The 12,571-nt window shown below is 30.0% G+C and overlaps 1 protein-coding gene across 1 annotated transcript; it reads right to left on the bottom strand.

The window, feature by feature from the left end:
- Positions 1-1,524: 1,524 nt before the first annotated feature.
- On the bottom strand, positions 1,525-6,705 carry LOC114413304 (protein NRT1/ PTR FAMILY 3.1-like). The gene is made up of 4 exons (XM_028377622.1): positions 6,490-6,705; positions 6,122-6,339; positions 4,805-5,364; positions 1,525-2,648 (listed from the first exon to the last, which is right to left on the bottom strand). Exons 1-4 carry the CDS (start codon positions 6,554-6,556, stop codon positions 1,763-1,765), a joined length of 1,731 nt encoding a protein of 576 aa, XP_028233423.1. The 5' UTR covers positions 6,557-6,705; the 3' UTR covers positions 1,525-1,762.
- Between the last annotated feature and the right edge of the window lie 5,866 nt (positions 6,706-12,571).

Below are 12,571 nucleotides of genomic sequence, written 5' to 3'. Positions count from 1 at the left end.
AATAAAGTCACGCGAAGGAAGAAATTTACATAGACCATAAAGAAAATAATTTGTTTTAAATGTAAAGTAGACAAGATATTGACTTACAAAAGACTCAATAACAACTAATTATGTCATATAAATAGTTAAGACTAAGGAAGTTCTATGTCCTGTTTCGGAAATTTCAGTCCTGACACTTCGTGTTTCATATCTTGATTTGACTTTTTAAACGTTCAAAGATGTTAATTAGACATTATCTTTGTTCTAATTGAATACTACTCTTATACTCTTATCTACATTTCATTTGAGTTTTCGGCAAGTTAAATGTCAGATTTAGAGTAGATAATGAAATACAAAATGATAATCAATTCAAATTAAAATTTCACTTGTACTGCGAGAATGGGATTCGAGGGGCCCAATCCTGGCTAGTGCAGTGATAAAACCTTTTTAAGCAATAGTTATCCATGATAATTGCCTAATGTTATTAATCGTTAGTTCTCTAGGATTATTACTTGTACTTGTAGTGATCGGTAGTTGATTTGGATATTGCTAGTGATTTTATATTTATAGGTGTGTTATGTTTTCAGAGAATAATGAAAAATACTATTTCAGCTTCTTTTGGTTTTTGAGTGTGTATCATTTAGTAGCAGAGCTATCTTATTATGAAGATTCTAACTTCCTTGGCCTCCAAGGCTTCCACTTTATATAATGTGGGGGATATCTCCTTAATAAATTCTAATTCTTTATTTCATTGAAGAAGACTTTCCTTATTCTTTCCCTCCTTTTCACACTTAAAGAATCACCTAGCTAACTTAGGAATGCGAATGTTTCTGTAAGTACATCTTCTATCTATTCTATTGTCAAGGAGTAAGAATATCCAAGTAATAACACAAACAAGCGATAAAACTCAAAAGGTAGAAAGAGGAGGGGAGCATGGTGGGAGGAAAAAATGAATATGAATAAATAATATAGCCATATAGGGATGATTGAGGAGTACAAACATGAACATTGTGGAGGTCCTTTGTTCTCACAAATAACATATTTATGGGTTTTTTTTTCTTTTTATCACAGTTTACTTGATTGGGCGTTATACCACATTGAAAATGAATATGAATAAATAATATAGCCATATAGGGATGATTGAGGAGTACAAACATGAACATTGTGGAGGTCCTTTGTTCTCACAAATAACATATTTATGGGTTTTTTTTTCTTTTTATCACAGTTTACTTGATTGGGCGTTATATCACATTGAAAATTCATGTTGACCTTGAAAGTTGAAACTACCATACAATGCGTTAAGAAAAATGTGTGTTGATGACAATGTCACCGTGCATCAGGACATGTGCACTATCCATCTTATTCCACATTTTCTTTTCCCACCTCTCTTAGTTGTAGAAGAATTTATTAAAAACATGAGAATAGAACTTCTCATAACTTTTCTCTAAAAAAAAAAAAAAACTTTAAATGCCTTCAATGATTTTTGTGAGTATAGGGATTCATCCCTTTGGTGTTGGTAACCAAGATAAAAAAGGCTTTTGGGACTTCAACATAATCCTTGATTGTTGCCTTTACTTCTGTTATTTTGTAGCAACAATCATTATTTATAGTAAAGACATGTTTAAGTATACAAGCTAATGGAAGCACTTTTTCAACTATTTTAGTAATTAATATTAGTATTTATTATTTATATACAACACGTGAGACTCCCAATCTCTAAGCATGGACACTAAAAGGGTAAGAAACTCTAAATCTAAACCACTTAATCCCTACAACACCACACTTAAACCGTGGTAGAGAGCTCAATTTGGTTCCCTTCTGAATTGCTATCCCCTTTGTCATGGACCTGAATTGGCTTGTAGGTGTACAATTTGGCACAAACCAAGTAGTAAATAAGATTGAGAAACTGCAATATGGTGATAAGCCAGTAAAAGTACTCCAACTTCCCTTTGTTGAGGTTGTTGTCAGGGAGCCAATTTGACCCATTAGACCCAGCACTGAACTTGTGGACCAAAGTAACCATAATGGTACTCACATAGTTCCCAGCAGCGATAGCAGTCCAAAATAATGCCATGGCAGTGCTCCTCATACTCTCAGGGGCCTGGTCATAGAAAAACTCCAAGTGTCCAATTGACATAAAGGCCTCAGCCATTCCATGAAGGCTGTATTGAGGGACAAGCCAGAACACTGAGATTGGGATTATGGCATGTGGGTGGTCAAAAAGCCCATGGGCCAAAGCTGCCTTCTTTCTTTTCATTTCAACAAACCCAGCAACCAATGTGGCTAAGGTTGAGATCACAAACCCAATGCCCATTCTGTGGAGGAAGCTTATGCCACGGTCCAGCCCGGTGAACCTACGAGCCACTTTGATGAAGACTCGGTCATAGAAGGCAGTGGTGGTGAGCATGGTAAGGATGGTGAAGACAGACATGGACCCAGCTGGGATTTGAAAGGTTTTGGTTAGGTGTCTGTCCATGGTCTTGGCTTGTTGGAGGGAGAATGTGTTTTGTTGGGCATAAGCTGTGATGAGGAGAATTCCTGATGCCCATATTGGACCCATTCTGATTATGGACTTCAATTCCTCCACTCTATGAATTGTGTTTAATCTCCATAAGTTAGGTGTTTTGTTGTCATCTTCTTCTGTAACTATTGCTGCCTTGTCCAAAAATCTGTATCAATTTTCAAGACAAAAAAGTTATGAAAAAATTTCAAGACAAAAAGGTAATTTAGTTATGAAAAGGAAAAATCTCATTCAACTTTTACTCCATTCACTATTTTCTCCTAATCATTTGAAGGTGCATTTGTTGATAGAAATTGAGATTTTTGTCACAAAGTTTTTTATATTGATAATGAAAATGATAAAATTTAGACAAAAATACACTTTTGATCTCTCATCTTAATTTTTTTATTCCAATTTGATTCCTAAATTTATTTATTTATTTTACTTAGATCCCTTAATTAATTTCTTTCTCTTAGATCAAATTTGTTATCCCGTCAATTTTTTGCACCTATGGAATAAGTTTTAGTTGATGCGGCAAATACTCATTTGATGTAGCATCTCTCATAATTTATTACATCTTACCAAGTGAGTTTGGTAAACTCACAGAATGACAATAAACTAAAATTAAAGAAAATGAAAAAATAAAATCATATTTTAAACTAAAAAATTTTGTGTGCAAAAAAAAAAAGCCTAATGTGAACAACCATGATGTTATGTTGTTGATTTTAATGACAATAAGACAAAGATGAATTACACTAATAATTTCTTAAACCACACACAGAATTCACGAACTTAAATATGCTTTAAGTAAAGAATTGTATTTTCATATTCGTTCAGGGTAAAAAAAAGTTTAATCTAACCACATAATATGATAATAACCAAAATATTAGAGAGTTCAATAAAGTATAAATTAGATGGTATGATAATATATTGTTACTTGTTATCTGTCAATTGGAAAATATCCTAGATGCATAAAAAAAATGTCGTTATAATATTGTAGAATTGATTTGTACAAGCTAACTTGTATATCAAAATTAAACTTTGTTTAGAACATACTCGATAGATCCAAAAGTACAGTCATGAGAAACACGAAATTACTACTGGGAAGGTAGTGAAAACAAAAGGATAGATATTCTATGGACCAAAATCATGGTTTAATACCATCATGTAGCCACTGTTTTGTAGTCGGTAAGGTGGGGACTAGTGAGCCATATATTGCCAAGCCGAATTTGTTTTTCAATAAAAATCAAACAAACATGGTGATCTTAAGAAAAACAAAAAATTTCTATATTGATATAAATTCATGACTTGACTACGGACAAGACATCAGTGCTGTGGTGCACAGGACCAATCACGTGATAAATTAAGTTGAAATTGAAAAATGAAGGAATGCACAATTAATTATGATATTTATCTACGACCTAACACAAGAAATTAGTGTGGTTTTAGATTAAAATTTGTAATTTAAATTTTCACATTAAGATAGACTAAAAGCAATTAAAAGTTATATTTGTGATTCACGTGAGTTGTATAAATAGAAATTCAAACACGCTATTAACCTATGAAGGTGGAGCTTTGATCAAATCATGAATTTCTTTGCTCATTTAGGATAGAATACAGTTGTGAATTATTAATTTAATTAAATTTTTAATTCTCATGCCGTCATGAAAATATAAATTCAGTTCTTCATGTTTTTGTGAAAATTCAATCATTTTTTGTTTTAATTGTATAATATTTATTTATTTAACAACCTAATGTTTAACATTTGCATAAATACTGCTATGATAATGTAGTAGAGGAATTAAAAGGATCATCCTAGTGGTAAGCAGTTTGAGTAATATACATAAAGATCGTAAATTTTAACTTTATTGTCATTATCGAAAAAAATACAATAGTGTCACATATACATTTATGTTAAATATTATAAATATCAAATTAATAAATATAGGCCAAAATGGTAAAATTAAAAGTGAAAATATCAAATTAAAAAATGAGAAAAGAAAATTTGATTTTAATAATAATAGGAAAACAAAAATTAAAGCCTAATTTATTTCATCTAGTTATTAGGACACAATAAAATATGCTAATCAAACTCTATAACTGAGAAAAAAAAACATGTATTAGGTTTTTAAAATGTATTTTTTTAAAAAATGAGTCCTTATTTAAATTTTTAAATATTACAAGAATTACGTATTTTTAGTTATTCATGAAAAATAAAAATACATTATTTTATTAAATATAGAAATTAAAAATAAATATTTTCAAAGATTAAAAATCTCTATTAAAGCTAAAAAAAAAAATAAAGAGAAGATTTGCGACACTTACTTCATCTGTCCACTGTGAAGAAGCTTCCCTCCCATAGAAATAGAGGCATCTAGTTCATCATTTTGGTAGAGTAAACTAGGGTGTGACACATTTGGGACCTTTCTCTTACGAAATGCAGCCACAGCCACTTGCACTAACCGGGTAAACGGGCTCCCGGACGGGTTCAAGTTACGGTAAAGCGGGTATCCGACAATGAATGCAATAATTGAGAGGAACATTGCAATGGTAGGGATTCCAAGGCCAATTCCCCAACCAATATTGTCCTGAATATACACCAAAACAGTCACAGCCACAAGAATTGCTACACCCATGACAAAGTAGTACCAGTTGAAGTAGGTCCATGTCCTTGTTGTCTGCTTGGGATCAGACTCGTCGAACTGATCCGCCCCGAACGCCACGATGCAGGGTCGGATCCCACCCGACCCGAGTGCCCCGAGGAGGAGTGAGATGTAGAGGATTGCCAGCTGTCCTGCACTTGCTTGCTGGCACACCTCTTCACCCTTGCAGGGAGGTGGCCTAAACTGTGGTAGCACTGCCGATAGGGTCAAACTAATCATCCCCTGATTAGTTACAAAAGAAAAAAAAGTGACAAATTAGGGAATAAATGGCTTTTGTAAACATTCATTCAAGTGGGAAACACAATTTATGTGACATAACTTGTTTGGCGAAAAAAAATCAAAGGATCTACTGTAATTTACTTATAAAAAGTAAAAGAATTAAATTAATCATTCATGAATAAGACTTAAATTTACACCTACTTCAATGTTTTTATTCTATCTCTAATCAATTGAATTATACTAAGCGTGTGCTAAGAGACCAGTGTGACCTTTTGCTAGGTTCTAACCTCTATATACCCTCACGTGAAAAAATAAAATATCTATATATTGCAATCAATTGCTTTATCAAGAAAGCTAGTATACTGAGAGTCGCACTAAGATTATATAAAATCCTATATATGCATGTATCCTTGTTCAGAAGTTATCAAATTAAATATGGCATGTGAATGTTTTTTTTTTTAATACTGAATATAAAACCTCTATTATGAGTAGTAAATTTTTAAAAATATCCATATGCAAAATAATGGATGAACAGCCTCATGAAGACACTTAGAGAGATAAATTAAAGAGAGAGAGAAGATATCTAGAAAAGTACATATATATAATAAGTGAAATAATTTAAGTTTAATGGTAAGAATATAAAGAACTCGACTTAAGTTTTATTGTAGCACCAAGAAGTTAAAATCTGAGTTGTAACGCATATGTATAATACTTTCTCAATTCACTTCAACACAAGAAAGAGTTAGGGGAGGGTCTTTACTATCTGGTATATAATGGAAGCAAGGGTGACAGTCCAGAACTTTCCGGCATAAGAATCAGCAATGAAAGCACCAAGCAATGGTGTCAAGCTTGCAGTTCCACCAAAGTTAGTGAGGGTGTTAGCTGCTTTGGTCAATGGCATGTGAAGCTGTGTTGTCAAGTAGCTAATCATGTTTGTGTTGAAACCTACCACAGCCAGCTTCTCACAAACCTCATTACCTGCACCAAAAACAAATTAATCCAAATTAAGTTTATACATCAATCCAAAACCATATATTAAAAGAAAAACATTGTTAGGAGGAGCTAGTTAGCAAGGTTTTGCATTCTAATAGTGGATATAATAAGGTTTCTATATATTCTAAAGCTTACCAAAGATGAAGGGCATTGTGATGAGCCCTCCCTTTTTCCTTCTAGCATGATTTTCTTTCTGCTCCATCTTTTCAAAACACCCCTTTAGTCTATTCGTATTCTAGTACATAACATGGCCACAAATTTGAGTATTTATAGCCTAAGCTTGAGGTTTGGAGGATCTGATGAGTTTGTTTGCCACTGCAACCACTCTTTGTCAAGCGTTCACACCACCACTTTTGGAGTTATGGCCACCAATAGGACATATTTTTTTTTACTATAAAATAATTTTGTTTTCGACAAAGAAGAGTAATATCCGAGTGAAATCATATTATAAATTATAAATTTGATTTAATATGGTTGGCAGGTGTGGGACAAGAAAGTTTTGTCATATGCACATTTTTTTCCCTCCCAACTTACAATGTTTATACTGTATTTTGTGTGCTATAGATATTATTAGAGTTAGACGCGATGAACTGCATTAGACAATTATTTGTTTTTTTATTATTTTGTTTTCGGTGATCTGACCTCGTTAACTTTTTCTTTTGTAGTACAATAATAGCAGCTGAACACATGTATATGCTAACCTCTCGTTTTCCCTTTCTTGTACTTAGTACAGACACAAGTAAATATATATACAGTGTAAATGTATGCTAGGCATATTGTAAGATTTTCTTTTTTCCTTTCTATTTATTAGCAAGTTACTAATTAATTTTGAAGATTTTATTTTTCTTTTTACCAAACTTAATCAATCAACACCTTTCGAAGGAAAAGGGGGGAGAAAACAGTGCTTAAAAATTAAAATAATCATATTAATTTTACTTTTAAACTATGCTTGATCTGGCCGATCCAACCAATCAAATTGGAAACCGATCGATGGTATAGCTGATTCGAGTTTCTTCTCTTATTAGATCGATTATGTTACCGACTTGGATTGATCTGTCTGGTTCTGTAGTTTAGTCAACAAATTGGTTCGGTTGGACTAGTATTAATTATTTTTAAGAAAATACAAAATTTAATAAAAAAATAAAAACAAAAAAAAAATGAAGCATTCAAGAATTGAATCAAGGATATCAAAAATTATTTGGTGAATCAACTTACTTACAAACTATCATGATTAATTATTAAACTTTTCACACAATCAATCCAATATTTAGATTAGGTTGAGTAGCGATTCAATTTTAAAACATTAGTTCATATGACATGATTACTTAAAAAGTTATTACTGAGTATTTTTTAATATTTACCATTTAAATAAGACATAATTTTTTATATTTATAGTTCCAATTTCTTATACCTCTATATATAAGATTTTTTGAGAAATTTATTTATTCATTTTTATAAGAGTCTTTTTAAATTACCATTAATTACTTTATAATTTTTTTAGTCAATAAGCAATATATGTTGCAAATTAATAAAATAAACTCATTCTTTCTTCTGAGGATTGATGAAAATAACTACCTGGCTACATATTAATTAATTAATTAGGTAAAAAGTGTGAACTGATTTAAAATTCTTAAAAAATAATAATAATACTAACTATTTTCTTTATTTGTATACTACTAACGAAATTAACCAGCTTTTTAAATAATTGTAAATTAATTAAAAGGTCATATATATAAATACAAAAAATGTGAGATACATATATGAGGAGTAGCTTATCTATCAGCAAGTTATGCGTGGATGAAAAAGACACATGATAGGTAAGATATTCGACCATTTGAAAACATATCCCATTTATTATAAGGCTTTAACCAACTTTCTTAATTCATCTAAATTAATCAAAAGGTCTTATAAATAAATACAGAGGCAGACAAAAAATGAGATACATATGCCTACGAGGAGCTCATATATGCTATCAGCGAGTTATATATAGAAGAAAAAAAACACATGATAGGTAACATATTCGACCTTTTGGAAATTTATTGGGTTACCTATATGTTGATTTTGAGTAAGAACAGTGCCCTCCTCCCCCTCCCATCTCCCATCTCCCATCTCCCATCTCCTAAAGCTATAATTTCAAGTTTCTTAATTCTTGATTGTTTCGTAACTTTAGACGAAAACAAATTATATATGTTTTTAAAACCTTAATACATAAATGCAACATTTTTGTATATTTGAAATAAAACATACATTAAAACCCCTTTCCTATTTTAAATAAAAATGTATGATAATTAATTTAACAAAATGAATTATACACATCGAATAGTTGTTGAATAATTTTTCGTTGCTAATCTAAACCACTCAATTAATGTTACATACAGAAAAAATGAATACACATTAATAATTTTTCCGTAAATCCTTTCGATTTTAATTAAAAATCAAAAAACATTTTAAGAATTTGCCACTTTTACTAGTCGCTTCAACTAGCATAATTACCAAATAATATTAATGGTTAAATAGGAAATTAAACAAAAAAAAAAGAATTTATTTTATTTTTAATTATCATATTCAGTTAATGTAAATATTTTTTTGCAATCAATAATTGGCAATCACCATAAATATGATTTATAAATTAATAATTTTATAGTATATAATAATTTATGATTAAATCTTTAATTATCATGTCAACGTATTCTAATTTTTTTTTTTACTCTTTTATCCAGTTTTGTATCTTCATTCATTAATAAAAGTAAGCGACGTGGACATGTTTCTCGTAACGAGCTCGATAGTTAGAAGGGAAAAAAAGAACAAAGTTGTTGTTTTTCTCTCCCTTTGGATAAAAATAACCTTGATAATTAAAGTTATCTGAATATTGAAGTAATATTATAAAATAAATAGTCATTTTCGCCAAAAAAAATAAAAATACAAAAATTAATTCCTAAAAGTATAAAAGTGAGACAAATTTACTCCACCGTTAGCTTTCATCCATTAACGTTAGAAAATTTTATATACGTGACATGCATAAACAAAAATGTCACGAAATAATTACTAAAATGACATTCATTTGTTGACACTGACACAATAACTCATAAGAACGGAAATATCAATATAATTTTTGTCTTTGTTATTATTTTGGTCAGACCCAAACACAAGGTCATTTACCCTTTGTTACTTCTTCTCTTTTCACCTCCCCCTTTATGTCTTTTGAGACTACCCATGACCTCCATAGTCAAGGAGCACCGTTCTTCCACTGTTGAAGATGAGGTCGTTGTTTCATGTTCTATTATGACGTGCAAGGTAAGAAAGTAACTCTCTTTTAAAGGACAAAAATGTCAATAAGTTATTTAATTCAAGAATGTATTTGTTAGTAACTTAAATGAATAGAGGTGAGATAAAAAAAAGAAATGAGAAACATCCAAGGAGGAAGCACAAGAAGTCCCGTCCTTCATTCATGGAGAACAATATATAAGATGAAAGGAAGAAGAAATAGTGGTTGCAAGTCTAACAATCAAAAGGAAAAGGGATAAAAAAAAAAATTCATACTAACAAATTAGTTCTTATGTTCACATGAACAATTATTTCATGATATTTTTGTCCCTACTTGTCATGTAGGCAAACTGACTAATGTTAACGGACGAAATTTAACTAGAGAATAGATTTGTTTTCCTTTTAACACTTTTATCGACTATTTTTTTTTCATCTTTTAGGTATAAATTTCTCAGCGTTATACACTTTTAAAGACAAAAAATAACTATTTATCCGGATATTATATGATACCAAAGTACTATACTATATTTAATAGCAAATGAAACGTAAATTACTTTAGAGTAAAAAACTCGCGAGATGTTTCTTTTTGAAATAAAAGGCAATGTGTGTCTCATTATTTTTTGGACAACTTCAAGCATATTCCAGTACACTTTTTCTCTATTCAAGCATATTACATACAAAAAACAGATATTTCTATACTGACGAAATAGAAAAGGGTATAAAAATACACACACAGAAAATTAAACGTTACTGGCTAGAATATTTAGACTAATAGCGAAAGATTTTCGCAATTTTCGTAGATATCCCTTTACCCCAAAATCAACTAGCTGTTTTGGCATTCATCATTCATGGCTGAATGGCCATTTGCGACCTGTGATAAATGTATGGTCATTTGGCTATTGAATCATCTTGTCGTATGTTTTGTTATCGTCAACAAAAGAAAATGTCTCTATAAGAAGTTCGAACTAAAAGACGTACAATATGTTTGCAGGGATCAATTTGCAATATATATGGTCGGATTCTCATTAATTTTATTGTACGAGTTACTTTGGTACGGAGCGTAGTCATCATAAAAAGGAAAACAAAAAACTGAGTGGATTCATCGTGCTTGGAGGCATTGATATGTAGGGGTTTTCTGGACAGCAGATAACTGGAGAAAGTTTGATTGCGAGGGTATGTAGTTTATGTCATCATACCTATCTTTTGTTTTTACTAATATTTGAATAATTTCTTAAATATTGCTCTAATAAATTCCTAGCATGTTGTCTGACTATACTGAAAACATCCATGAGCAGAGATTGAGTAGAAATACTAGCTAGTAAGGACTCTTATGCTTAAGTCCGTTTAATATATAAGTAGAGATGAATATACTTGAGATATTTCGTAAGTGTTTGTTTGTATATAGAGAGAGTGTCTTATTAAAGTATGATTTGGGTAGCTTTTATAAGGATTGACCTTATTGATATATACTGATTGAGGGAATCGTATAATCAGTTATTATGGTCAAAATTGATAATGAGGGGAGTGGTATGAGGAATTGTCCGGTCTAATCATGTTAATTGAGGTCTATGTGATCGGGAGGGTACATAACTCCTAAAATTAGAGTTAGGTACATGGTCTGTGACACTCATTTAACCTACTTTTTTTTCTTTTGGCCACCGATCGATGCAATAGTTTGGTGTTACTAAAAATTTAAGAAAAAGAGATCATCTAGAAATGTAAGAAAGAGGTGGTCTGTTTCCAAAAATTTAAGAAAAAAGATCAATTGAATTTCAATCAATGCTGTTTGATTATTCAAACTAACAATCATTGGTATATATCATTTTTTGTTTTGTAGGTGAACAAACATAGTGGAGAGTGATCTGATGAGTGATGAGGTAATAATTATGGTATAATGAAAACAGCACAAATAGTTTTATAATTAAGAAGCAACACCATACTTGATTTCCACATATTAGAATTGCTATTATCTTCAAAATGTCAGTTATCTATATATATATATATATATATATAAAGAAAATGTTAATAAGTGTTTTTAAGATATTAATTAAGAAATTAAAATAAAAATATTTTCTTAAAACACGTAAAATTATCTTATTTATAATTTTTTTATATTCTTTTATAATTTTTACAATAAATATTTTTTATTTTAATTTTTTAATCAAAGTTTTAAGAACATTTATTAGTCAGATTCATATAATAAAAAATTAACAATAACAATTTAATCATGTTGAAAATAAAAATTTCACATTAATTAAAAATAATTTTATATTAAAATATATAAATAAAGGACAACCTTATTCTTTTGAATTAACTTTTGAAATCTCAATTCATTTATAAAAGAATCGATATTGTTCACTCACGGATAAGATTCAATGGCGGTTAGTGGGCTGCAAAATACATGGTACGGCTCAATCATAATGTTTCCATTTTGGTTTACGTGAGAAGGAGAAACTCCACAAACTCAAGAACTGCTTTGGGTTTTGGCCATTAGCTTGGTAGGAGGATCCTCTCATATCTAAAAGAAAACACGTGTATACATCTTTTTAAAATATGGCCAGCTATTACCGGCAACACTAATGTTGAAGCAAATCATTTGGAGACTAAGCTAAGATAGCTAGATCAATATATATGGAAAGAGATATCAAATTCAATTGTTATTAATTTTGATAATTATTATATTATTTTATAGTTTAATATAAAATATAATTTTTATTAATTTAATTATTAAATTATATTTATACGTTATTAAGATGATTTATATTAAATTTTATTAAAATTAAATAATAAAAAAATTTAATTTATATAAATAAAGTAGTAAATAATTTTAGATTAATATAAAAATTTATATATGATATATGTGAAAAGAATTTTTAATCAAACGTTGAGTTTTAATAAAATATTATATAATTACAAATTATAGAATTATATAATAGTTGGTAAAATTGATATA

Source organism: Glycine soja, chromosome 1, assembly GCF_004193775.1.
Source record: "Glycine soja cultivar W05 chromosome 1, ASM419377v2, whole genome shotgun sequence".
In the NCBI taxonomy this organism is placed as follows: Eukaryota; Viridiplantae; Streptophyta; class Magnoliopsida; order Fabales; family Fabaceae; genus Glycine; species Glycine soja.
This window is presented reverse-complemented; position numbering and strand designations above follow the sequence as displayed.

Bases quoted from the DNA above. Each gene is read 5' to 3' on its own strand.
- LOC114413304 (XM_028377622.1), bottom strand. From the start codon at position 6,556: ATGGAGCAGAAAGAAAATCATGCTAGAAGGAAAAAGGGAGGGCTCATC. The intron at 6,340-6,489 runs GTAAGCTTTAGA...TTTTTGGTGCAG, and splicing joins CACAATGCCCTTCATCTTTG to GTAATGAGGTTTGTGAGAAG. The intron at 5,365-6,121 runs GTAAAGACCCTC...GTAACTAATCAG, and splicing joins CTTCCATTATATACCAGATA to GGGATGATTAGTTTGACCCT.